Source organism: Haliotis rufescens, unplaced genomic scaffold (genome assembly GCF_023055435.1).
Source record: "Haliotis rufescens isolate VD_foot unplaced genomic scaffold, xgHalRufe1.0.p SCAF_1, whole genome shotgun sequence".
Taxonomy (NCBI): domain Eukaryota; kingdom Metazoa; phylum Mollusca; class Gastropoda; order Lepetellida; family Haliotidae; genus Haliotis; species Haliotis rufescens.
In genome coordinates this window covers 82,241,131-82,268,378 of record NW_025963779.1, presented here as the reverse complement: position 1 = coordinate 82,268,378, position 27,248 = coordinate 82,241,131, and the positions used below count along the sequence as shown (strand labels likewise).

The following is a 27,248-nucleotide window of genomic DNA, read 5'->3' as shown; positions in this document are numbered from 1 at the left end:
AAAGTTCTTGTGGGTATTGTTAATATTTACAGCCAAATGTGCTTTTCATTCTTCTTATTACTTTTTGAAATAATTGATGTTTCAAATGTTTGTTCATATGTTAACAAACTTACAGAAATTATGAAATTACATTAAGTAATACGTTACCACTGTTATACCGAGGCTGTTGTCTCCCACAACTGCTGCTATAGCGAAATCTACCACAGAGATCTCAATTACCTCATGCAGCACGTGCGTAGCCACCTAGCTGCCATGTGACACCCTTCACTCTTGTCTCCTTTGTCTGCTTAGCAAGACGTGTTTTCTCCTGCTGAAGCGTTCCTTGCAGATTTGGTGATATTTATTATCGTTTATTCTCTAATAAACTGTGCTTTTATGGGGCGTTGCGGTAGCTACGCTTGGTTATAATTTTCCCGCCAAACGGAAAATTTTTCCCGCCCTTTTTTCTATATACTTGCGGGGTTCGCGTATGCACGTTGTGTTTTACGTTTCCCCTGTTCTTGTATGTTTTGGGGGTTAACATAACTTATTTCTTTAGTAAAAGTTATATGTGTATGTTATATGTTCACATTGCTCGTTTATTTTCTTGTGAAAATGTTCGTTTGTGAATCATTGTGGTGCGTGCGTTGTAACCATGTTTTGTTCTTTGTTTCTAGAAAACAATCAATGTCTGACATGGATATGTCCCCTGTCTCCACCCCCTCTACCCCTGCTCCTCGGAGTTGTGGGGTGTGCAGAAAGTTTTTGTCGTCCCGGGATCCCCACGATCGTTGCCCGCGGTGCAGGGTTCCTTGCGAGGAAACCCGGTGCACCCTGTGCGAAGGTCTGGGACCTGCAGAGTTTGAGCGGTACCGGCTGTGCGCGCAGTCCGTTTCCACCCCTGTGGTGGCCGGTTCGTCCGGTCGGGGCCCCCGTGCGGGCACCTCCTTGTCGGCTGCGGCGGATCCCCTTGCGGCCCTCGGGCTGTCTGGGGCTTCCGTCGCCGCATTGTTGTCGCAAATTGTGGACTCCAAGCTGGCGGCCTTATCGCAAGATAGGCCGCTGGCTGTTCCGTCCCCGGCCTCTTCGGTGGCCGCGGGTTCGGACGCGGGGTCCACCGGTACGGCGCCGGCTGCCGTGGTTACCGGTCCTTCCCCCGAACCGTTGCTTCCGCTATCGGTTAAGGACCGCGTGGCCATGGTGTATGACCTCTTCGAGGACATGCCAAAGCCCCTGCCGATTCCGCGGGGTATCCACGGTTCCGTGGGTTCCTCCGAGGTATACGACGAGTCGTCCGACAAGGCTTTCCCGGCATCAACCTTGCTGCGCGGGATTAAGCCGTCTTTGGAGAAAGCCTTCACGGCTGCCTCCGGTCGGGGTCTCCCGTTACCTCCCCCGTCGTGGAGAAAAGGGTCTTTCCCAGTTCATGACCTTGCCTTTCCCGAGGCTGGTCCTTCTGCGGAAGCCCATGTGGAGCGTTTGGGGGTCCGTGCCCCACCGGTTGCCACGGTACCGCAAGGTACCCTGCAACAGCTGGACACCCTCGCTCGACACTCCATGCTGGCTATGTCTCACGGAGACACATACCTGGCTGCGGCGGCCAGTCTGGTCGAAGGTTCTCCCACGGACCGTGACCAGCGCATTTACAACTGCTTGCTCGGTTTGAATGCTTCCCTGGAGTACGTTGCCGGGGCTTCGGCCTTTGTTTCCGGCACGTGCCATTTTCTTCGGCGCCAGTCGTATCTGGTTGCTTCAGGGTTGGGCGCTGCCAATCAGGAGGTGCTCCTTTCGCAGCCTTGGTCTGCTCGGACCCTGTTTAATAACAAGATCCCTGGGGTTCTGAAGGAACAACAGGCCGCTGTGTCTGCCGAGGCCTCTCGGCACACACTGGATCTTGTGGGGTCCTTGCATAGGCGCCTGGGTGCCGCTCCGAAGCGGAGCGCGCCCCAGGTTGCTGCGTCCAGCAGGCCTAAGGGGTCGGGTCCTTCTTCCTCCGGGAAGAAGCCCCGCTCTGAGGGCTCCGGTAAGGGTTCTCAGCAGCCCTTTCGCGGGAAGAAGGGGAACTGGGGGAAGCCCAAGTCGTCTAAGGACGGCAAGGGCCCCTCCAGGTGACTCTCATTGGAGGGGTTCGTATGCCGACAGCGCCAACTTCGGTTGGCCCGTAGGCGAACCCGAGTCACACGGCCCTGGACAGTTGCGCCTGCCGCAGCCCGTCCGGCCCCCCTCTCTTTCCCCAGTGGGAGCCAGACTCCAGACTTACTGGGAGAATTGGGAACAAGTGTTCGACGACCCGTGGGTGGTCAACACGATTCGGTACGGCTATCGGCTCGATCTCAAAGCGAATCCGCCGCTCACCGTTGCCCCGTCGGCAGGTTTCTATTCGGAAACCGATCTTCCCTTCCTCGCCGATGCCATCGGCAGGTTGGTGGAGAAGAGGGCAGTTCGGGAGTTAGCTCTACCAGAAATAACACCGGGGTTTTACTCCAGGATATTTCTCGTTCCCAAGAAGGACAGTGCCGAACTCAGAATGATTCACAACTTGAAATCGTTCAACGAGTTCTACCTGCGCAAGCCGCCCAAGTTCAGAATGTTGAGCTTGACGGACCTGAAAGCACTGATCATGCCGGCCGACTGGCTAGCTTCGATCGACCTGAAGGATGCTTATCTGCATGTTCCGATTCATTCGGATCATCACAGGTATCTCAGGTTTGTCTTTCAAGGCAGGCACTACGAGTGGGTTGTACTCCCATTCGGTCTTTCGTCCGCTCCCTGGCTGTTCACCCGGTTAACCACCCCCATAGTGGGGTTCCTCCACCGGAGGGGTGTCCGGTACTTCGCGTACCTGGACGACTCGCTAGTAGCAAATCGAATGTCGGACACCCTGTCACGCCATCTCGTTTTCGCACGTCGGCTCTTGGAGCAATTGGGGTGGATTGTCAATCTCCCCAAGAGCGAGTTAACCCCTTCTCAGAACTTGCAGTTCATCGGAGGTCGGTTCAACACGGTGTCCCATCGCCTATTTGTCCCCCCAGACCGGTGGCACAAAATTCAGGCGATGATTGCCAAAGTCTTAGCGGTGCAACAGACTGTTCACTTTTGGGAACAGCTGTTAGGGCTACTTGTATCAGCCCAGGACTGCACCGTACGGGGTCGTCTCCAACTCCGCCCGCTGCAACGGTTTTTAATCCAGTTGTTAGCAACGGAGGTGAACAGTGCGACCGTCGCCCTCCCGGATCGGCTCCGACCGCATCTGGAGTGGTGGACGGTCCCTTACAATGTCTTATCAGGAGTCTCTATGCGGCCCTACCGGGCCACGTTGAACCTGTATACAGACGCCTCTCTAGTGGGCTGGGGCGCCCATCTAGAGGGGGAGGTGAGCTCGGGGCTGTGGTGCGTAGACGAACTAGGTCTTCACATCAATTGTCTCGAGTTCAAGGCAGTGATCAACGCAGTCAATCACTGGAAGCATCGTCTCGTCGACGCTCGGCTCATGCTGGCGACCGACAACACGACGGTAGTGTCCTATGTGAACAAACTGGGGGGAACCCACAGTCACTTGCTGCTCGATCTCACGTTCGAGTTTTACGCTCTGGTGGACAGTGTCCCGTGCCAGATACGCGCCCGTCACATCCCAGGTGTGCGGAACGTACTGGCCGATGCTCTATCGAGCCCCACAGAGTGGATGCTGAACCCAGTAGTGTTTCAGTGGCTGTGCGAACGTTTGGGTCGTCCGATGGTCGACCTGTTCGCAACGCGGTTCAACAATCAACTCCCGTTGTTTGTATCACCAGTCCCGGACCCGAGGGCCATCGATCACGATGCTCTCGCGTTAGACTGGACGGGCTTGGACGCTTATGCTTACCCGCCGACAGCGTTGATACCACACATTCTAAGCCGGCTTCGAGGAGTTCGCTGTCGAATGTTACTGATCGCGCCCATGTGGCCGAACAGATCGTGGTACCCCGACTTGCTGACCCAGGTCACGCAGTCGCCACTCCCACTGCCTGTGAGACCGGATCTCTTGATCCACCCTCACACCCGTCAGCTTCATCCAAACGCAGGGCAGTTCAATCTGCACGCGTGGATGTTGTCACCGAGCGTCTGAGGAGTAAAGGTTTTTCTCGCCGGGCGTCTCGGGCATACGTTAGTATGCATCGTGATTCTACCCAGAAGGTGTATAATGCACGTTGGGTTATTTTCACGAAGTGGTGTTGTAAACATCACATTCATTCGCCAGATAAGGTATCTGTGCAGGATATTGCTCGTTTCATGTCTCACTTGCGAGAGACCCGGAAACTCTCCAGGGGTTACATTGCCAACTATGTCTCGTCTGTTGCTACAGTACGGGACGTTGCTATGGGTACCAGTCTCTCCAAAGAGCCGGTGATACGGGGTATTATCAAGGGTTTCAAACAGCACGATCTTAAGAAGGGCCGCCTTCGGGCACCGGCCTGGGATCTTTCCCTAGTGTTGCAATCACTTACGGAAGCTCCGTATGAACCCTTGCATTGTGCTTCGTTCCGGCATGTGACTTGGAAAACAGCATTTCTCCTCTCCTTTGCCACGGCGGCACGTGTATCCGAAATTCATGCACTCGATGTCGCCAAGGTACGATTCGATAGGGGTGACGAAGGAGCGGTCCGCCTGGGCCTGCTCATGGGCTTCGTCGCCAAGAATCAGAGAGTCGGGCAAACAGAGAGAGAATTCACTGTAAGATCCCTCAAAGAAATCTTACATCCTGCTGATACTGAGGACAGAGCGCTGTGTCCGGTTAGGGCCCTTAAGTATTATCTTAAGGCTTCGAATGAACGTAGACAAGGGCGTGACCGTCTGTTCATATCGTGTAACCCTAATCGCACGGTTGACATAACTCGCAACTCGATTGCGTTGTGGCTTCGTTCTGTCATCAATCTGGCGTACCGGTCTCGGGGGTTACCGGTAGCGGGGTCAAACCCGCACGAGATCAGGGCGCTAGCGGCAACATTTGCCCTACACTCGAATATCTCTGTTCACAGAATATTACGAGGTTGTTACTGGCGTTCTGACTCGGTTTTTGCCAATCATTACCTCAGAAAGGTTTCTGATGAAGACGTGGAGGGGGTGCACCGTCTTGGGCCGCTGATCGCGGCACAAGCGGTCATCTAGGGGGTGTGTCCAGCGCAATTTCAAACTCCGCAGTCGTCAGTCCTTGCACGGTGGTCAATCTGGGTCGTCTCCAATGTTCCCACGCCGTGGGTACAGGAGTGGGGGTCCTGCAAACCAGCGCACTCACACCACAGGTGAGGCGGCTTTTTGTGTGTTTTGTCCTTATTTGTATTTTGACAATTATGCATTTAATTGTCTGTCGTGTATTCCAACCTTGCGATACATGCTTACGAATACTGGAATTAGGTCACGCGCCTAATGCATACTTTCAGTTGGCTTGCTCTGGGATATACGGTCTGAAGGAAATTAATTTCCCTCTTTTCGACTGTTTAAGCTGATCTAAGATTTAGCTCACGCGGATACAGTGTTCTCATCCGCTGCGGCGATGAAATACCTATCCAGTGGGGCCGTTTGGAGTCACCAATCGTTTTGGCAATGACGATTGAGCCTTACGGTATGCGCATGACAGTGCTTTGGTATTCCTATAGGGTAACGCCTAGCTAGGTGCATGCGCATCGAGTGCTTCCGCCTTGGTGTTTACTTCCGCTGGTCGGAAGGAACGCTAGCAGTCAGGATTCGGGTTGTAGGTGCTCCCCACCGCCTACTGTGGTAGTCAGCCTCGGTATAACAGTGGTAACGTATTACTTAATGTAATTTGTAGAATTTTCCTATTCGGAATATTCTATAAGTAATACGTTACCACTGGGCTGCTGCCCGCCCGTCCGTCCCCCGAGCACTTGCTCTCGCAGGAGACAAGAGTGAAGGGTGTCACATGGCAGCTAGGTGGCTACGCACGTGCTGCATGAGGTAATTGAGATCTCTGTGGTAGATTTCGCTATAGCAGCAGTTGTGGGAGACAACAGCCTCGGTATAACAGTGGTAACGTATTACTTATAGAATATTCCGAATAGGAAAATTCTACAAATATTTTCTTTTTTGTCTTTATGATGTGATAATTTTGTAGGCTGTGTCAGAAACATTATCGATAGGGGCGTCGCTGCTGTTGCCACCTTTAAGGGAGAGGATGGAGTTGCTACACTCACTGCTGCCCCAGGGGCCAGATAGCTGGGAGACACTCACTCGGGGACAGGTGGGAATAACTTGTGTATAGGACTATCATTGTAATACAATCCTGAACTTGTAGCCCAGCTATTCAACTTTGCTGCCAATTTTCTTTTGCAGGCAAAACTTCTCGGCAAATGGTCTCTTTAAGTTTTTTTAAATTTTGATTTAAATAAAATCTTACTTTTTCTGTCACTTTTTGTCAAGTATATGCTTTTACATTTTCAAGTGGTATTAATGATAAATTGATTTATTGTAGAGGATGCAGCTTGGTATCATACTGACAAGCCTCCAAGACAATCAACAAATTGCTTCTGTGTTGGGATTTTCTACTGCCCTGGACACAAAGAATATACCTGAGAAAGTTTCTGAGTCTGCCACATCTGATCTGCAGTTAGCGGAAGTTCTAATGAAAACTATCCTCAGAAACCTAGCTTCTCATACTGTAAGTCATTGTTAAATATTCAGCTATTAGTAACAGTGAGCAAGCGAGTATCATGTTCGCCACTTTGTGCAATATTAAAGCTAAATCAAGATATGTTGGATATCCAACCAGGGTCTTAGTGTGAAATGTACATGCCTTAACAACTAGGCTACACAACTACCCCCAGAAGTAACAGTAAGTGTGTGAATGGTGTTTAACATCACGGTCATCTGTATTCCAGCTATTTCACAGCCTGTAAGTAATTGAGTCAGGACATGGCAAACCAGTGACTGAAAACATGAGCAACGATCTAAGCTATCAGAACATAATGATGTTCAGTCAGCAAAGACACAGATTTAATTGAGTTCTCCTATATGCAACCCTTTTGGGCTTTGGTGAATATATGCAAATGTCCAGTAAATAAACTCAAATTTCATTTTCAAAATCATCCTGTTCATAATCAAGTAGAGTAATCTCATTGTCACTCTACTATCTGACTTGATTAGAGAATGTTCAGTGAGTAGTTCTTGTCATTGCTACTTACCATGCAGAACTTGCTGCAATATTTACACATGAGTGCCATGGTTTTCAACAGGAGAAGACCTTGAATGAACTAGCTAAGAATAGTGACAAGAAGAGCAGTGAAGGCAGCCCTGACCGAGCCCCTCCGTCCCACCTACACAGCTTACTATCCTCCCTTCAGAAGCACCTGCTGGCATTCTGCTTCAGCAAGGCTGCAGAGGGAAGCCTGGTTAGTGGCATCATCATCAACAATACCATACCATAGAATATACTGTCTACTAGCCAATAGCTCTCTGTATTGTCAACAGACTGTGGTGTTAATATATCATGATATATTGACCATTGTTAGTTGAGCTATTTTATAGTGATTCATGAACACATGCTCATGACATAGTCACAGTCGTACAGTAGACTTTGCTTTTGGAAAAGATTTCTTGAAGGGTTTTTGTCGCATTTATTTTCTTCTATGGAAATAAATCTTACTCAACTTAAGCTTCAGGCTAGTTTCTAATGTGGCAGACTTAATTTTAATTTAGACAAGGTTAGACAACTGTTGGGAAATCTAGGATAGTTAACATCTGATTGTTGTGATTATTAATCCATAGGACTGATGAAAGTTCAGTGTTCAGATCATTCTCAAACCCTTATGTTGTTTGTGTATCCCTGATGTACTGGGTTAAGCTATGAATGCACTGACAGCGGTAGAAACTAGCATATTTAGTCCACCAGTCCTTATAATGATAACATATAGTAAACCCCTTAAAAATGTCAAATTTCTACTAGTCCTTATGATTCCTTAACTATTGGGCAGTATGGCAAGGACTACAGTACCAATGCCAATTTCTAATGTTGAGTGATATCCATGATGGCCAGTGTGTTTCCATGCTCCAGATTGTGCCTGTGGTGAACCTGCTGCACCACCACCTGTCTCTACTCCTGCCTGTGTGTGGGGAGATCCTGTCTCAGGCCACACAGGCACTGCAGCAGGGACAAGGAAATCAACACTTCTCCACACAAGTTGAAGGTCAGCAGTAGGTCTTACATACCATTAGGCCATGCAAGATATTTGACTGTTGAATGCTATTGATATATTTACACATATTTTATTGTCCCAAAAATACAAAGTGATTGGGCACTTATTGCAGCTTTCTCCTCAAAGGCGGATCACTATTAATATGACTTGGTGATAGCAAGAATCAAATGTCATCTCAGAGTGTCCTCAGTATGTGTTGTACTAGCTATACTGCTTTTCAGTGGGAGTTACATTAAGTATCAGAGAACTGTTATTAGACTTTATTGTCATTAAGTAACAAGAAAAATATTGTAAACAGAAGAAGTGAGAATAGAAGGCTGTAAATTTTGCTTTTTGAATTGGTGCCTGCAGCCCATTTCCTGATATTGTTCTTCTAACATTGATGTTTTCATGATCTAACATGGAGCTTTAGTTTCAGGTGTAGGTGGTACAAGTAAATATTTGTCTGTTCTAACTGTTTGTGTGTTACAGAACTGCTGCTGGCCTCGCCTGCTGGTGGGATGTTGACACATGTTCTGCACTCACTGCTGGTGCTCCCCATGGACATGATGGTGCCGGTCCTCCATGAGATACTCTCTCTGCTACCCTGTCTGGACAAGCTGAGTAAGATCCTCCCTGGGACACAGAGGCTGGAGGACATTGAGCTGGAGTTCAACAGAAGTAAGTCATTTGGATTTTTGAAAATACTTCTTGCATTTTTGGTTGTTCATTTCCTTAGTTCATCATAACGTTTTGAAGTTGTTCTTACTGGAGGGATGGCACTGCATGAGTTGATTATGTTTTGTCATAACATGATGCCATGCATCAATTCTGATATGATCTATCTATGCTTGTTGTAGTGAGCCATTGTTAACCATGATCTTTTTTCATTACAATACCAGACCCGTGAAGATACGGGGCAGAATAGGTCTTCAGCAATCCATGTTTGCCGTAAAAGGCGACTATGCTTGTCGTAAGAGGCGACTAATGGGATCGGGTGGTCAGGCTCACAAATTGGTTGATGCATGTCATTGTATCCCAACTGCGTGGATCGGTGTTCATGATGTCAATCACTGGTTGTCTGGGCCAGACTCGATTATTCACAGACCTCCATCATATAGCTGGAATATTGTAATATTGTAGATGTAAGTGTTATATGATTATCTTTCATGCAAGTCCTACGTCTTGTGTTTTTAGAATTAAGAACTATGTTTTCCTGCTTGTGTACACAATAGGACTTGATGTGTTTTGTTTTGATCAGGTGGGGGTACATCAGGAGGAGGGAGTGAAATTCACTGGTGCTGGGTTGTGGACATGGAGCGGACATGTGCCCTGGTTGTTGGTCACTGTATTGGCGGTATGCTACTGGGAGCACCTGTTTCTCAGTGTGAGACGGAGTCATCATACTGGCTGGAGAGCAGACTCTTCAGTAATGGGCTAGAAATGTCCCAGTTGGATCTAGGTGAGGCCAATAAATAAAAACAATTGTTTCTCAGGCAGTAACATTGGACAAGGTATTTTGTAAACAGTGAGAAAATGTTGCCAAAGGTGTTACTGGTGGTCTATGTATCTTCACCACAATGTTCTGGGTTGAATGTTTCATAGGAAATCATTATGTTATGTTGTTTTGTTTTCAGAGAAGATATCAAGTGCAATCCAAGAAAGTGTGTTTGAATGTAGAACAAACAGTGTCCAGCCTAACTTTGATCTGAATTTGGACACAGTTACCTCCCTTCTTCTTGACCTCAGCCTTGGAAATCAGACAGAGCCTGTGCAGCATGTGTGGAGCATGATGGTGGACTATGCAGAATACCAGGGTGCGTAACTTGTGTCATCTTTTCAATCTATGAATGTACTTATGTATTGTCCCGACTTCTACTCCATACACTTTCTTTGTTGTTTTAACTCCACACTCAGCAATATTACAGCTTTAAGGCGGCGGTCTGTAAAAAATCGAGTCTGGACCAGACAATCACCTCTTACAACAAGCATGGGTTGCTGAAGACAAATTCTAACATGGATCTTCACGGGGGCTATGTACTTAGCATGATGGAAATTGATACCCAGTTAAAGCAGTTGACAGATTACACTGTTTTCTTTGAGGTTGCAGGTTAGAATAGGCACCCAGTACATCATGCCAACTGCTAGAGTTGGCTCTGGAAAATCGGCTGATTGAAACTCTTGTTGTTAACCCACATCCACACCCACACCCACACCCACACCCACACCCACACCCACACCCACACAGGCACAGTCACAGACACAGGCACGCATGCTCGCACACGCATAAAATAAGTTTTGGCCCATCTTTGCCATTCTCCCTTGTTGGGTAAGTCTGGATAACTCACTGGTATTATAATTAGGTATAGTGATAACAACATATTGTCACTACTTAAATATATACTTATTATAATTCAAATGGATGTCCAGTTTAAGCAGTTGACAGTGATTGTTCTCAATGAGATCACCAGTTCTGATAGGTCCCCTTGTAAGAGCCAATTAAACTGAACTGAACTTCCGATTGATTGGGTGTCATCCTACCCCAACCACCTCATGCGACAACCACTGGTTTTCCTGGCCCAAAGTTGATTAATTACAGTCCTCCTTGTTATAGCTGGAACCCTGCTGATTGAGTCATGAAACAACATTAACCAACTCGTCTCACTTGTCTCTCTCTGATTGCAGATTTTGATACCTGTGAACTGAACAATGAGTCCTTGTTGGATACAGTCAGTAGGTTCTACCTGGCAGCGCTGCTGAAGCACACGAACCAAGCCAAAGCAGCATTTGAATTGGAAAGGTTTGCTTTCATTTGTCTTCTTTAATTCAACTTTACAATGTTTTTGTAGAAAAGACAAGAAGAGGCTGCACCAAGAACATTTGAGTGTACCATCATGAACATGTTATTCTGCATCCTTTTCAATGGATTTTGCTTTTAAGTAATGTTCGCAATAAGCTTTCACACTAGATCAGAAGTAAATATTGTATGCATGGGCTCAAAACAATTAGCTCAAGAATCAATGCATGATTGTCTTTCCTTGCATTTAAAAGTAAAAAAATACAAGTGAGATTCTGTTTCTTTGGAACATATCTTATCACATTTTTAAGTGGCCTTACAGTTCCACAAATATTTCAAACACATCACAATTCCTATGATGTAATTTGTAGTATTTTGTTGAGAGTCGCACCTTCGAAACAATGCCCTGTGACGTCAGGGGTCATATAGTGTGCGTAAGCTCCTCTCAGTGATGTATCATCTCTACACGCAATGTCATTGAATGAGCCCAGCGATGATGAGTATGAACGCACTTTTATTTTCAATGTGTTTTTTATTTTCAGTTTTTCGTAATTCAAGTGACTAAAATGGTTATAAATGGGAACAAATATACCTATAATTTTGTTTTAAATTCATTTTCATTATTATGCACAGGAATTCAGTTTATTAGGTATAATATATAGGCACTGAACACATCCAAATGTCGCTGGTTACCCCAGACTCTATCCTTAGCCCTTGGATCCCCTTTACGATCAATCATCCCTTTATGATCATTGGGGTCAGGTACCTCTTTAGTGGCTATAATAGATTCTATAGCAGCTCCTAATATTCTTCACACAAGATGTTGAGAAAGCAGGATGAAATGGTTTAGTGTCGAATATTTTGGCTACTTGAAACATTCACATGCCACTTTTACCCGCTACATTTATTCAGTACTGATTCCAAAGCGGACTCACCCTTGTGGCATCACTAGCCATGCTTATGCCTCCCTCATTCCTAACTATTATCCACATTATTCTTACGGTGTTTTCTACCACACTTTTATGTCACAAAAATCACCTGACAAATTATTAAGTACCATGTCATTCATGCGCGCCTGCGAGTTTGATGTCCGACGCCTGACATCTGGAGCCGTTTTCAATTTGCGCCATATCGGCTCATTCCTCACCAATCGGTATCTTGTAGATTAAGGAATGGGACGAGTGTGCCAAATGGCATTGGGATCACTCGCAAGTGTCGGTAGACTAAAGTCACAAGTCATCATGCCTACCCATAACCCTTGTAAGTGTCCGTCCTTTTTGTTCAGTTCCATAAAGGCGTAGGCATGACTAGGTAAATTTGCACTTAGTTTCACAGTGTGGAAATAGCTCAGTCAGTTAGCTGTCATGCTAACAATCTGAAGGTTGCGAGTTTGCATCCAACGGATTCTCACAAAAACTGGTTGCTTGTCTTTGATGCTTAAGTGAAGTTGTTGGTTCAGTATTCTAACATGTTCTAAAGGTGTCGTCTTATTATACATCACCCAAACAGGCTCCCTCCTTCTGTCCATCGCTTTTCGTTTCTGGAGCATGATTCTAATCTTGAGACAATCTATGCATCAATTCGATGCTCAAATGCTGCAATTTTAGAATGTGAAAGAAACAGATTACTGCACTTGTGCCTGCCATTGTCGAAATGGTATCTGACAGACACTCATGCAGAAATCTTTATATCTTCATATGAATAGGTTTGGTCATGATTAGAGGAAGGCCGGTGATAGGGCTGGTCCTATATCTGCAAATGGTGTAACATTCTAGTGTCTTAATTTTTGTCTTTGATATAGCTGACTGGAATATTGTGATACTTCTTTCAATGTTTGTCACCAGTATAGGGGTTTGTTTGATGAAAGGCATCAATATGGACTGAAAGAAATTGTTTGGCATGAGAAAAATAAATCCCCTCAGGAGACACAATTTTTGGCTGTCTTTGCTGACGTTTTGAACTGTTGACTGCTTATCCAGATGAGCTTCACTCTCTTACCTATTTCCCTCTTACCTAGAAAACGTGTTGTTCACTTTTTCCAGTCCTTCCAAACACCTGACTGGGCTGTACCAGCTGGTGTACCGACTACGAAGCAAGCTGGTGTCTTTCAAGTTGCCCCGCGGGAGCACCCCTCGGCCTGTGAGGGAGGAGATCTGGCAGGGGGAGAGGGATGACGACAAGCCAGAGAGACCAGTAACAGAGGAGATCATTGAGTCAAGTCTCACACAGATTGGGGAGGAGATCTCAGAACATTACGAGTCTGACGCAGAGAGAAATGACAGTGAAGGTCGGTCAGGTAGGCACACATTGCTTGTTATTTGCTCACTACACCAGTAGAGATTATGGCACAACATTTCACTTCAAATTCAGGTTTGATGGCCAGTTACACTGTGTTCTAAGATGCTTCGTTATATGATCCAAGGTGCCCACTGTACTTTATCCTGAGATAAAGTGCATTTTTTGAGTTGTGTCATAATGGACTGACGCTGTTCAAATTACCTCCTCCGTGATCTAATGTATCTATGGTAACGTCATTCTATCATGACTGTCAATCAAGATGGCAAATACACATCAATTATCAATTGGAGACTATATTTTTAACTTCAACTGTAAACTTGTCCTATGTATTTTGCTCCCAAGAAAAGTAACTAGCAAAGTCTGACCAAATTGCAGGGTCAAATTAACTTCGTGAACTTGGAAAGTGTTCGTCTGTATTATGACAAGTGCTTTTTCAATAAGGAAACCCATGAAAATCCAAGGTAGAACAGGTCTTCAGCAACCCATGCTTGCCGTAAAAGGCAACGATGCTTGTCATAAGAGGCAGCTAACAGGATCAGGTGACCAGGCTCACTGACTTGGTTGATGCATGTCATCGTATCCCAATTGCATGGATTGATGCTCATGATGTCAATCACTGGATTGCCTGGTCCAGACTCAATTATTTACAGACTGCCATTATATAGCTGGAATATTGCTGAGTGCGGTGTTAAGCAACATACAAACAAACAGTAATGAAATAAAGACTGTCTAAATAAGAAGATAGTAATATGTTGACCTAAAAAAAAAAAGACTGATATACATATGAAGCTCATTGTATTGCCTTTGAGAGTTACCTGGATGAATAGAATACATCTTTCATATGCTAGGTACAGACAAATATATTTTCAAAATTTGTGTATATGCAGAGGATGAAGACAGTCAGAGCTGTCGAAGCAAACAGTCCTCCGCACCGATAACTTATGAAGATGTTTGCCTGACAGTGTTACAGAAATGTGTCTTCCTACTGTTAGGAGTCAGATCATTTTCAGGTAAGTTGTTATTTTAACCTTTAACTTTAAATAATGTGGCACCAAAATGTATCATCCCTCCTCCAAATTATAGAACCCTTCTAAATTGGTAAACATACAAAAACTTGCACATGACACACCATGATAAAACTGAAATACTGTTCAAAGCAGGGATGACTCAAATTCACTCATGATCATGTATAACTTTTATCAAGCATTTTGTGTTTAGTTTCTGATGACACTAAGATTGGTTGTTAATGGTTTGTTCTGTTCTTTCCAGATGAGTCAGACCACTTGACTCAGTCACAACCACAGTCAGTGGCTGCAAGACAGGAGAGTCTAGAGGAAATATCAGGTGATTCTGCTGTTTGACTGCAACATGTATTCTAGATTCATCTGTGAACAGTTTTATAATTTATAGTGACATTTTAGAGGCTGTTGTGTTAATGAAGGCAGAGTTGACATGGGTTTCATCTTCTTGATTCTTTCATTGCAATTGTTTGGTACAGGTACCTTTATCAAGCAAGTCAATTCTCTTCAGTATACTGTTTAAGGTTTCATTCCTTAATAGGGCAAGGGCCCAGGTGTCCCAGTCGTATAAGGCACTGCAAATTGCTGAACAGTTATGTCCCTTGTGCATGTCAGAAACCTATGACCTTGGGTTTGCCCTGGTTTCCCTAAATATGGTTCTAGGTTTGTCAGCACCACACCCGTGCTCATGGGTTTCACTAAAGTGGTAAACGTCTGAGACCTGCATCACTTTGGGTTTTCCTCCCACATTAAGTTAACACGCCGTGATATAAATGGAATACTGTTCAAAGTGGCGTAAAAGCTAACTCACTCACTCACTCCCTGCAAAATAGTGCATTATTCAAGTCATTGATTTGTTTTGTTCAGACAGTGCATCAGAAAAGAACACCTTGCTGTCTCCTGGGCGTCGAGTGGCTAGAAGAGGAAGCTTTCCAGAGATTGCTTCCAGTGAGGCTCAGGTAATTAATTCAAGCTTTCAGCAAATCACTGAGACCACTACCTAGATCCTTATTGTATTGCTAGAGAATGATGCCAGTGTGATTGTTAGCATAATGTATGCTGCTGCTGTTGCAGGAGGAGCTATCCCTGAGAGTAAGGGACCGAGATGGAACCGCAACACCCAACTTCAACACAGCCAAAAGTATGTCACTCGTTTCTTGCATCCTTTATGACATCACTTCACAATATATACTTAAGCTATTAAAAACTCCAAGACTGAATTTTATGTCTTTGTTTTATTAACAGTATTTTTTCACAATTCTCATTATGCATTTTAGATAAGTTATTTGCGTTTTGATGACATACCCATGTCAGTATGATATGTTTTGTTTAGACATCAAAAGCTTTAAGCATACAATGCAGATAGAGGATATTGAGTATGGAAAGGTGCTAAATTGATGCATTCACAAGTGAGATTTACAAGTGAACCTTCCGTCTCTTTTTAATATTTAATCTGTTAGTATATGGTAGGCAGGGGTAGACACCATTGGTACAAATACAACTCGTCTGCAGCTCAATTTGGACTAGTTGGATTTGACCAACAGTGTCTGCCCCCAATGGAGCAGATCATTTCGGACTAGTAGTTTATCTGATATAGCTAGATTTTGGTAGAAAACAGCTAATCTGTTTTCTTTCACTAGTCTCACACTGACAAGTGGCTGGTTGGGCTTCATAAGATAAAGAGATGTAAATCTGAAACAGTAACGTTCAGGCATTAGACATCTGTGGCATGGTTTGTTTAGGCAGGAATGTAGGATCTCTGCAGAAAGTCAAGGAGACACTGAGGCGTATGCGATGGCGGCGGGAGAGATTGGAGGACTTGAAATCATCTGGTCATCACATCTCACTGGTCTCTCTACACCGAGACATCACAGAAGAGATCGGCAAGTTTGTGTGTGGAGAGGAGCTAGCATCTTCTGCCAATAAGCAGGAAACAGAGCCAGCAGCTCTCAGTGTCAGTATCTCAGTGTTGGGGCAGGCTATGGACCTACAACAGAACAGAGCTGAGGTAAGGCTTGCAATTAAAGCAATTCACAATGAATGGAACTTTTTCAAAATGTAATTTACAAGCTGAAATGGGTATCTAATGCCATAACAACTAAATGAGGTAAGGACTGAATGAGTGAAGATTTGATTTGATACAGGTAACAAATAATCTATAAGATTCTCATCTATGTAGTCTTATGTCCGTACAGATTGTATGGTTTGATAAGAGTCAAACTGGGGCTTATAATTCTGCTTGCCCACTGGCCAAATGTAAGTGATTTTTTAATTGGGCTAGTAACATTTCTGTTAAGCTGGCCTGACTGTCCAGATGAAAACACTAGTCAATCCATATTTATTTCTATGAATCTGTACACTAATTATGACTGATATACATGCATTATTAGCGATGCCTGTGAAAATCTAAGAACCACCACAAATCTCAGACAAATGTATAGTACCAAGCAGCTTCACCTTTGTTTAGTGTGGTCTCAGAACACACAAAATAAATTTAGACTTACACAAAATATAAAGTAAGACAAGTAAGGTTTAAAAAAATAAAAGATTTTGTTCTCAGGCAATGGCTTTTGAAAACATAGTGCGGACGGGCAGCCTTTTTTTTATTTTTCCTCGGTTGTTTGAACTAGTATGTAACAAAATAAACGGTTGTGTACAATCAACCTAGGAGCCTAGAATATGATGAGATATTATCCTTATCCGATAGAGGCAAAAGGTGGCGGTAGAAACCTTAAAGATCCGATGAGCACTAATCAGCATAAACGAGGGATCTCTTGTTTATGTGACTTTTGCAAGAGGTAAGTGTTGAAATTAAGTCAGAGTATTTCGGACAATGTCTAATAAAGCCTGTTATCTGCCTTCCTTCAGTCTCGGCTGTATGCCCTGAACCAGGTTGTAGAGTTGCTATCTACTGGGAAGGAGAAGTACGAGAATCTGACTTCAGACAGCTCCTCCACCACCACTCTCCTCAACTCAGCTCATCTACAGCTGCTGGCCGGCTGCTTTGGTCTCCTCGTACTGCCAGCTGAGGGCCTCAACACCAGCACTCAGCTCTACCACTACCAGGTCACTCCCGTTGTGCATTCAGCCCATGTTGTACTACTGATGATAGTGAGGGGTGGTGGGGTAGCTCACTGGTTAAAGCGTTCACTCGTCACACTGAAGACAAGTGTTGATTCCCCAAAAGGGTACAATGCGTGAAGCCGATTTCTGGTGTCCCCTGCCGTGATATTGCTGGAATATTGCTAAAAGAGGTGTAAAACCATACTCACTCACTCACACTGATGATAATGATGTGCATTTTTATAATGCGCCAAATCCACAACATAAAGCATGCCCAAAACTCTACATTATTACCCCAGTCAATGGATCAGTGTGCAAGCAATTGTATATTCTCAGCTCCCTGGGGAGTATACAACCCATGCTGCCCATGAGGGGCAAGAAGGTTAACAGTTAGTTAACAGTTAGTTTACCATGTGATGATGCAACTGTTATTGAACAATATTATATGGAGATGATATCACAATTTGATATTTTGCGTTAATATTCCTTGGCTTCTTCTTGTGCAGGATGGTATTAAGGTAGCCCGTTCACAGACACAGCAGGAGATACAGTTGGCTGTTCATCGGATCTATGAAGCTCTTGTAGCATCTCTCATAGACACATACAAGTCAGAGGTTCTAGGGGAGGGTGAGTATGTCTTTATCTACATGTTGTCTGTCGTTCTTGTATGAATGGCATCGAGTAGGACTCCCTTTTTTAGGATTTCAGATTGGTCACTTGTCAGATATATGATTGACGTGCTTTGATTTTCAAATGAGTAATAAATCACACAGACAATGATCCATTTTACTTAAATGACAGTATTATCTTTCTCAATAACATGCTTTAATTTTTCATGGACAGATTTAAATGGGGTAACATTTAATGGTATAATGGTTTTAACAAAGTAAATCTATTTCCACACATATTACCAGCTCTTTGGTTGATATCTTGAACTTGTATGTTCAACAACAGCCACCAAGAACCATCTGCTCCTGTCCACTATTCTTGCCCTGAGTGTCAAGTACAAGCCTGTGGATGTGTCACTGGCCGTGTCATGTGGCCTGCTGCCGATGTTGTTCCAGCTGTGTCAGAACTCTGTGTCCCTCCCCAACACGCTTCCACCACTGCAGCGGTGCCTGGAGGCTACCCACCTGGGAGCCATTCTGCAGGTGTCGAGCCTCCGCCTGCTACAGATCATAGCGGTCACCACAGGGTAGGTAGTGAGTTGTTACAATTGTAAACCTATCACGGATATTGACTATTATATTAGACAGTACCTGTCTTTTCATGATAATCTCTTAGGAGATGTCTATTTTTCCTGGTCCCAGGTCCCAGGTATGAGATTTTCCTTTTTCCTTGCAAGACCTGATGAGTTGAGTAGCAGTTGAAGTTTGGTCTTCAAATAACCAGTGTTCTAACATCGAAGACAAGAATTTAAACTTTTTCATTATGGAAGTCAGGAATCGATCAGTACAACCCTCAGATCAGTAGTCAGTTTGTGTGAAAACAGTTCATATTCATATCTTGTCTTAAGCAACTGTGTTAGAAATTGAGAGGATTCCTAGAGTCCTTGATATAGAATTTGAATCAGAATAAAAACATCTTTCATTATAATTAAAGGTATGGTGAGGCCTAGATTTCATGCATAATTTCAAACAACTAGTGGTTTTAAAAATTGATTTTGTGTAAAAAATATTTAGATATAAGATGGTTGTACTGCTATGACATGTGAACACATTGTCCCACCAGTACCTATGCTGACCGGCTGAGTCTCGGGGTGATTCAGGCCATCATTGAGCTTCTGTGGAAGCACCTGCAGAAGTTGCTGTACATAGCCTGCCCCGAACTGGACACAGGGGATGGGTGTGCAGCTGGTAAGAGAGCTATCTCGTGCATGAGTCATTCACTCCTGTGCTGTATACTAATATAGTTTGATCATGTTGTCATAGACTCATGTAATGTACAGAAACTATCACGGACATGTATATGCTGACATTGTAATGATGATAGCAATAAGCCATTTCTTAGACACAAGGTACCACAGAGGGGGGAATGCACAAAGATCATGACACTTTGCATTCAAATTCGTTCTCCTGTTTCCTCCTGTTCTATGATGAACACCCATGAGTGAGTTGGGTTTTAGCAACTTTGAACAGTAGTTCAGTTTGTGTTTCATTGTTGGGTATGGAGTTGATGGACCAAGGATCATAATCAGGGTGAATCAGAGATTCGAATGTTAAATTTTCAGGAGATCCTGGCACAGCTAAGGAACACAAATCTGTACAGCAAATTGCAGCATCTTTAACAACTTAGCCACCCATGTTTCTAAAAATGGGGTGTACTGAAATTGTAGTTGCACGCACAAGGTTAAGAAGTATTTCCAGAAGGTGAATACTTGGCAAATTAGTTCATCTGTTTATTATTTTATCTAGATAGTTGAATATTTATTTTGTTGTTAACATTTCTAACTCATAGATAATGGTGAGAATGAGGCAACATCTTCCCAAACTTCTGTTGGCGACTTCCTGGTGTTCCTCAGACGTGTTGCAGTCTCCAAGCCCATCCAGCAGAGACTGGCATGCACCAGATGGGTGGATGCTTTGCTCAACATAGCTAGTGGAACAGATGACAGAGGTATGTTCCCCTGTGCATGTGTGCATGCGCATGTCGTCAGCATGGCTCAACTTGAATGCCAAGTTGACACTGCCACATGACACTGGTCACACAAAAACTGTGACAAATCTTGATGGAGATATTTTTTGGTTGTGATATTCCTTTACACTATGAATATGGCAAAAGATACGAGGGTTAATGGAAAAGTTTTGAGCCTCACATAGAAGGAATTGCCTACCTTATTTCCACCCACCTAATTCTCCTCATGTGGCTCTGTCAGACTTCCATCTGTTCCCAAACACGAAGACAACTCTAGCCAGAACCCATTTTGACTCAAACTATGATGTCATAGCAGCTCTTGACAGCCAGGAGAAGGATAGAATCCCAACAACATTTCTGGCAAAAATGTATTAGTGTGGAAGAGGTTTATTCTCTTTAGGTCAAGTCCATCGGTATATCAGTAAATTGAGGTTCATTTTTTCCACGATACGTATCACAATCTCATTTGTTTATGCTCAATATATTGGGGGATTTCAAATAGTGATTTTTATGATGTGTTTAATGTTATATACTTGCCAAATGCCTTCCCTGCCCTGAAGCATTCACCTGGGGCCCCAAGATGGCTTTGTATTTATTGACTGAGTGAACATTATGTTGTACCAGCATCTTGTTTTGTTCCATTTATGAACCTTAATGTGTCAGATTGCTTCTGAATTCAAAATTTAGAATTATACAATGTATCATCATACGTATCGCAATACGGCCTTGTGTATCAAAAAAAATTGTGATACACTTTTTAACCTTATAAATACTCATTCCTAGTAGCAACTAAATTTCAGGTTTGGGGTATCATAACGTAAAAAGAATCTTTTGATGAATGCACTCTGGTTCAGGTTTTGGACTTTACTCAGCTTGCTCTGTATAGAGGTTTGTAGATAAGGAAACATCACCATAAGTGTCATGGCTGTAATCAAGTAACGATGTGTTGCAGGAGTGCCCTACTTCAGCAATCTGAGGACACGCCTCCTTGCTCTCATCCTTCTGGAGGCTGTGCTGCCAGCCACGGGTGGGGAGGACACCGAATACAAGGACAAGGTCAGCCACATGCAGCTCCACTAAAATCACTGACTTCCACAGTTGACCCTGTGGCATCTAGCGGAAGAATGCAGCCACAGCACTCTATTCTTGTCATGAACAATGTGGGCACTCGAGTTAGAATACGTCCCCTGCACTATTACTTACCATAAGAGGTGACGAACTGTGATCAGGCGATCAGACTCTGTGACAAGTCTGATTGTGTGGGATGTTACTCACTCATTCAATGGTTTGGCTGGCTCATTGTGTGTCATTGCTACCTGACAAAGTGGATCATGGCTCATGCCATTAATCTCTGGTTTGCCAAGCACACACTTGATTATTTACAGGACAATGTGAATTAGGTGGAATATTGTTGATTGCATGTGAAGCATTAATCACACATTCACAATGAGTGACTTGTAGAGACGCTGACTGGTGTTACTTCAGTAGTGTACTGATACAAGATTAGTTTAAGCTTATCTTGAGAGTTGATATTGATTATGAAAGCAAGAAAAGTGATTTACTTTTTCTTACTCTTATTATTTCAAGACAGCAGTTTTACCCTACATATACAAGTATAAAACTTATGAAAGCTGACATTTGAAGGTTGTAGGGCAGAAAGCCTATGGCAGTAAATTAACAATATAAGTACATGATAAACTAATAAATATCTCTCCATCTTTTGAAGGTTGTTGGGCAGTTGTTTGACAGTCTGTCCAAGAATATGTGGCAGATTCCAGTAGCAGAAGCCATGCAGAAAGCTGAAGATAGGAAAATGAACCTTTTGAGAAAAATAGAAGCCTTAGAAAATTCTGGTGAAGTGTCCGGTTCCACCAACATTGTAGACTCCATCATGATGCAGGGAGCTTGCTTTGACCCAGAGAAATGTTTGAACAGCAGCGTGGAGGCAGGACATACTCTGGTGCATGGAACGGGAGGCAGGGGGTTCGGCATTGGGAGCACCGCTGTCACATCTGGCTGCTATCAGTGGAAGGTAGGCACTTGTGACACCCTTAGTGGACTCGGGCAATAGCTTTACCCTTTGCCACGAAGTGGAAAGGGGATATAGGAATGGGTGATGTCCGATCATCCATCCGTCCGTCACGTTTAGTTTCCACATCAAAACTAAAAAAACATGAGAGATATCTTAACCACAAACATGGCACATAGATAGGTTTTGTGGTTATTACATTAAGTAATACGTTACCACTGTTATACCGAGGCTGTTGTCTCCCACAACTGCTGCTATAGCGAAATCTACCACAGAGATCTCAATTACCTCATGCAGCACGTGCGTAGCCACCTAGCTGCCATGTGACACCCTTCACTCTTGTCTCCTTCGTCTGCTTAGCAAGACGTGTTTTCTCCTGCTGAAGCGTTCCTTGAAGATTTGGTGATATTTATTATAGTTTATTCTCTAATAAACTGTGTTTTTATGGGTCGTTGCGGTAGCTACGCTTGGTTATAATTTTCCTGCCAAACGGAAAATTTTTCCCGCCCTTTTTTCTATATACTTGCGGGGTTCGCGTATGCACGTTGTGTTTTACGTTTCCCCTGTTCTTGTATGTTTTGGGGGTTAACATAACTTATTTCTTTAATAAAAGTTATATGTGTATGTTATATGTTCACATTGCTCGTTTATTTTCTTGTGAAAATGTTCGTTTGTGAATCATTGTGGTGCGTGCGTTGTAACCATGTTTTGTTCTTTGTTTATAGCAAACAATCAATGTCTGACATGGATATGTTCCCAGTATCCACCCCCTCTACCCCTGCTCCTCGGAGTTGTGGGGTGTGCAGAAAGTTTTTGTCGTCCCGGGATCCCCACGATCGTTGCCCGCGGTGCAGGGTTCCTTGCGGGGACACCCGGTGCATCCTGTGCGAAGGTCTGGGGCCTGCGGAGTTTGAGCGGTACCGGCTGTACGTACAGTCCGTCTCCACCCCTGTGGTGGCCGGTTCGTCCGGTCGGGGTCCCCGTGCGGGTACCACCTCCTCGGCTGCGGCGGATCCCCTTGCGGCCCTCGGGCTGTCTGGGGATTCCGTCGCCGCATTGTTGTCGAAACTTGTGTACTCCAAGCTGGCGCCCTTATCGCAAGATAGGCCGCTGGCTGTTCCGTCCCCGGCCTCTTCGGTGGCCGCGGGGTCGGACGCGGGGTCCACCGGTAAAGCGGCGGATCTCTTGGCGGCCCGTGTGCTGTCCGGGGATTCCGTCGCTGCATTACTTGCATAACTTGTGGACTCCAAGCTGGCGGCCGTATCTCAGGATAGGCCGCTGGCTGTTCCGTCCCCGGCCACTTCGGTGGCCGCGGGGTCGGACGCGGGGTCCACCGGTACGGCGGCGGCTCCCGTGGTCACCGGTCCTTCCCCCGAACCGTTGCTCCCGCTATCGGTTTAGGACCGCGTGGCCATGGTTTATGACCTCTTTGAGGACATGCCCCGGCCGGTACCGCGGGCAATCCACGACTGTGGGTTCCTCCGAGGTATACGATGAGTCTTCAGACACGGCTTTAAGCCTTCCTTGGAGAACGCCTTCGCGGCGGCCTCCGGTCGGGATCTCCCGTTGCCTCCGACGTCGTGGAGAAAGGGTTTATTCCCGGTACATGACCTTGCCTTTCCCGAGGCTGGTCCTACCGCGGAGGCCCATGTTGAGCGGTTGGGTGTCCGTGCCCCACCGGCTGCTACGGTAACGCAAGCTACCTTGCACCAGCTGGACGCCCTCGCTCGGCACTCCATGTCTCACGGAGACACTTACTTGGCTGCAGCGGCCCGTCTGGTCGAAGGTTCTCCCACGGACCGTGACCAGCGCATTTACAACTGCCTGCTCAGTTCAAATGCTTCCCTGGAGTACGTTGCCGAGGACTCTCGGCACACACTTGCTCTTGTTGGGTCCCTGCATAGGCGCCTGGGTGCCGCTCCTAACCGGAGCGCGCCCCAGGCTGCTGCGGCCTGTAGGTCTAAGGGGTCGGGTTCTTCTTCCTCTGGGAAGTAGCCCCGCCCTGAGGGCTCCGGTATGGGCAATCAGCTGCCCTTTCGCGGGAAGACGGGGAACTGGGGGAAGCCCAAGTCGTCGACGGACGGCAAGGGCCCCTCCAGGTGACTCTCATTGGAGGGGTTCGTATGCCGACAGCGCCAACTTCGGTTGGCCCTTAGGCGAACCCGAGTCACTTGGCCCTGGACAGTTGCGCCTGCCGCAACCTGTCAGGGCCCCCTCTCCTTCCCCAGTGGGAGCCAGACTCCAGACTTACTGGGAGAATTGGGTACAAGTGTTCGACGACCCGTGGGTGGTCAACACGATTCGGTACGGCTATCGGCTTGATCTCAAAGCGAATCCGCCGCTCACCGTTGCCCCGTTGGCAGGTTTCGATTCGGAAACCGATCTTCCCATCCTCGCCGATGCCATCGGCAGGTTGGTGGAGAAGGGGCAGTACGGGAGTTAGCTCTACCAGAAATAACACCGGGGTTTTACTCCAGGATATTTCTTGTTCCCAAGTAGGACAGTGCCGAACTCAGAATGATTCACACGTCCGCTCCCTGGCTGTTCACCCGGTTAACCACCCCCATAGTGGGGTTCCTCCACAGGAGGGGTGTCCGGTACTTCGCGTACCTGGACGACTCGCTAGTAGCAAATCGAATGACGGACACCCTGTCACGCCATCTCGATTTCGCACGTCAGCTCTTGGAGCAATTTGGGTGGATTATCAATCTCCCCAAGAGCGAGTTAACCCCTTCTCAGAACTTGCTGTTCATCGGAGGTCGGTTCATCGCCTCTTTGTCCCCCCAGACCGGTGGCACAAAATTCAGGCGATGATTGCCAAAGTCTTAGCGGTGCAACAGACTGTTCACTTTTGGGAACAGCTGTTAGGGCTACTTGTATCAGCCCAGGACTGCACCGCACGGGGTCGTCTCCAACTCCGCCCGCTGCAACGGTTTTTAATCCAGTTGTTAGCAACGGAGGTGAACAGTGCGACCGTCGCCCTCCCGGATCGGCTCCGACCGCATCTGGAGTGGTGGACGGTCCCTTACATTGTCTTATCAGGAGTCTCTATGCGGCCCTACCGGGCCACGTTGACCCTGTATACAGACGCCTCTCTAGTGGGCTGGGGCGCCCATCTAAAGGGGGAGGTGAGCTCGGGGCTGTGGTGCGTAGACGAACTAGGTCTTCACATCACTTGTCTCGAGTTCAAGGCAGTGATCAACGCAGTCAATCACTGGAAGCATCGTCTCGTCGACGCCCGGCTCATGCTGGCGACCGACAACACGACGGTAGTGTCCTATGTGAACAAACTGGGGGGAACCCACAGTCACTCGCTACTCGATCTCACGTTCGAGTTTTACGCTCTGGTGGACAGTGTCCCGTGCCAGATACGCGCCCGTCACATCCCAGGTGTGCGGAACGTACTGGCCGTTGCTCTATCGAGGCCTCAGGATCCGAGCCCCACAGAGTGGATGCTGAACCCAGTAGTGTTTCAGTGGCTGTGCGAACGTTTGGGTCGTCCGAATGGTCGACCTGTTCGCAACGCGGTTCAACAATCAACTCCCGTTGTTTGTATCACCAGACCCGGACCCGAGGGCCATCGATCACGATGCTCTCGCGTTAGACTGGACGGGCTTGGACGCTTATGCTTACCCGCCGACAGCGTTGATACCACACATTCTAAGCCGGCTCCGAGGAGTTCGCTGTCGAATGTTACTGATCGCGCCCATGTGGCCGAACAGATCGTGGTACCCCGACTTGCTGACCCAGGTCACGCGGTCGCCACTTCCACTGCCTGTGAGACCGGATCTCTTGATCCACCCTCACACCCGTCAGCTTCATCCAAACGCAGGGCAGTTCAATCTGCACACGTGGATGTTGTCACCGAGCGTCTGAGGAGTAAAGTTTTTTCTCGCCGGGCGTCTCGGGCATACGTTAGTATGCATCGTGATTCTACCCAGGTGTATAATGCACGTTGGGTTATTTTCACGAAGTGGTGTTGTAAACATCACATTCATTCGCCAGATAAGGTATCTGTGCAGGATATTGCTCGTTTGATGTCTCACTTGCGAGAGACCCGGAAACTCTCCGGGGGTTCCATTGCCAACTATGTCTCGTCTGTTGCTACGGTACGGGACGTTGCTATGGGTACCAGTCTCTCCAAAGAGCCGGTGATACGGGGTATTATCAAGGGTTTCAAACAGCACGATCTTAAGAAGGGCCGCCTTCGGGTACCGGCCTGGGATCTTTCCCTAGTGTTGCAATCACTTACGGAAGCTCCGTATGAACCCTTGCATAGTGCTTCGTTCCGGCATGTGACTTGGAAAACAGCATTTCTCCTCTCCTTTGCCACGGCGGCACGTGTATCCGAAATTCATGTACTCGATGTCGCCAAGGTACGATTCGATAGGGGTGACGAAGGAGCGGTCCGCCTGGGCCTGCTCATGGGCTTCGTCGCCAAGAATCAGAGAGTCGGGCAAACGGAGAGAGAATTCACTGTAAGATCACTCAAAGAAATCTTACATCCTGCTGATACTGAGGAGAGAGCGCTGTGTCCGGTTAGGGCCCTTAAGTATTATCTTAAGGCTTCGAATGAACGTAGACAAGGGCGTGACCGTCTGTTCATATCGTGTAACCCTAATCGCACGGTTGACATAACTCGCAACTCGATTGCGTTGTGGCTTCGTTCTGTCATCAATCTGGCGTACCGGTCTCGGGGGTTACCGGTAGCGGGGTCAAACCCGCACGAGATCAGGGCGCTAGCGGCAACATTTGCCCTACACTCGAATATCTCTGTTCGCAGAATATTCCGAGGTTGTTACTGGCGTTCTGACTCGGTTTTTGCCAATCATTACCTCAAACGGGTCGCTGATGCCGTCGTGGAGAGTGTGCACCGTCTTGGCCCGCGGATCGCGGCGCAAGCGGGCACCTAAGGGGTGTGCCCAGCGCAATTCCGAACTCCTCAGGCGTCTGACCTTGCACGGTGGTCAATCTGGGTCGACTCCAATGTTCCCACTGCCGTGGGTACAGGAGTTGGGGTCCCGCAAACCAGCGCACTCACACCACAGGTGAGGGCGGCTTTTTGTGTGCTTTGTCCTTATTTGTATTTTGACAATTATGTCTTTAATTGTCTGTCGTGTATCCCAACCTTGTGATGCATGCTTACGAATACTGGAATTAGGTCACGCGCCTAATGCATACTTTAAGTAGGCTTGCTCTGGGATATACGGTCTGAATGAAATTTATTTCCCTCTTTTCGACTGTTTAACCTGATCTAAGATTAA

General features: G+C 46.3%; 1 protein-coding gene across 1 annotated transcript in view; it reads left to right on the top strand.

Annotated features, from left to right (window-relative positions):
- Window positions 1-27,248, top strand: part of LOC124136901 (probable E3 ubiquitin-protein ligase HERC1) — a 74,555-nt gene that overhangs the window by 10,500 nt on the left and 36,807 nt on the right. The window contains exons 14-34 of the mRNA XM_046502944.2: window positions 6,089-6,214; window positions 6,446-6,631; window positions 7,206-7,361; window positions 8,024-8,156; window positions 8,637-8,825; window positions 9,406-9,606; window positions 9,782-9,961; window positions 10,830-10,944; window positions 12,984-13,237; window positions 14,127-14,249; window positions 14,509-14,583; window positions 15,126-15,217; window positions 15,333-15,399; window positions 16,001-16,266; window positions 17,127-17,324; window positions 17,828-17,948; window positions 18,276-18,516; window positions 19,053-19,177; window positions 19,779-19,937; window positions 20,908-21,011; window positions 21,682-21,987. Of these exons, the coding sequence (XP_046358900.2) occupies window positions 6,089-6,214; window positions 6,446-6,631; window positions 7,206-7,361; window positions 8,024-8,156; window positions 8,637-8,825; window positions 9,406-9,606; window positions 9,782-9,961; window positions 10,830-10,944; window positions 12,984-13,237; window positions 14,127-14,249; window positions 14,509-14,583; window positions 15,126-15,217; window positions 15,333-15,399; window positions 16,001-16,266; window positions 17,127-17,324; window positions 17,828-17,948; window positions 18,276-18,516; window positions 19,053-19,177; window positions 19,779-19,937; window positions 20,908-21,011; window positions 21,682-21,987 (3,417 nt within the window). The remainder of the gene's footprint in view (window positions 1-6,088; window positions 6,215-6,445; window positions 6,632-7,205; window positions 7,362-8,023; window positions 8,157-8,636; window positions 8,826-9,405; window positions 9,607-9,781; window positions 9,962-10,829; window positions 10,945-12,983; window positions 13,238-14,126; window positions 14,250-14,508; window positions 14,584-15,125; window positions 15,218-15,332; window positions 15,400-16,000; window positions 16,267-17,126; window positions 17,325-17,827; window positions 17,949-18,275; window positions 18,517-19,052; window positions 19,178-19,778; window positions 19,938-20,907; window positions 21,012-21,681; window positions 21,988-27,248) is intronic.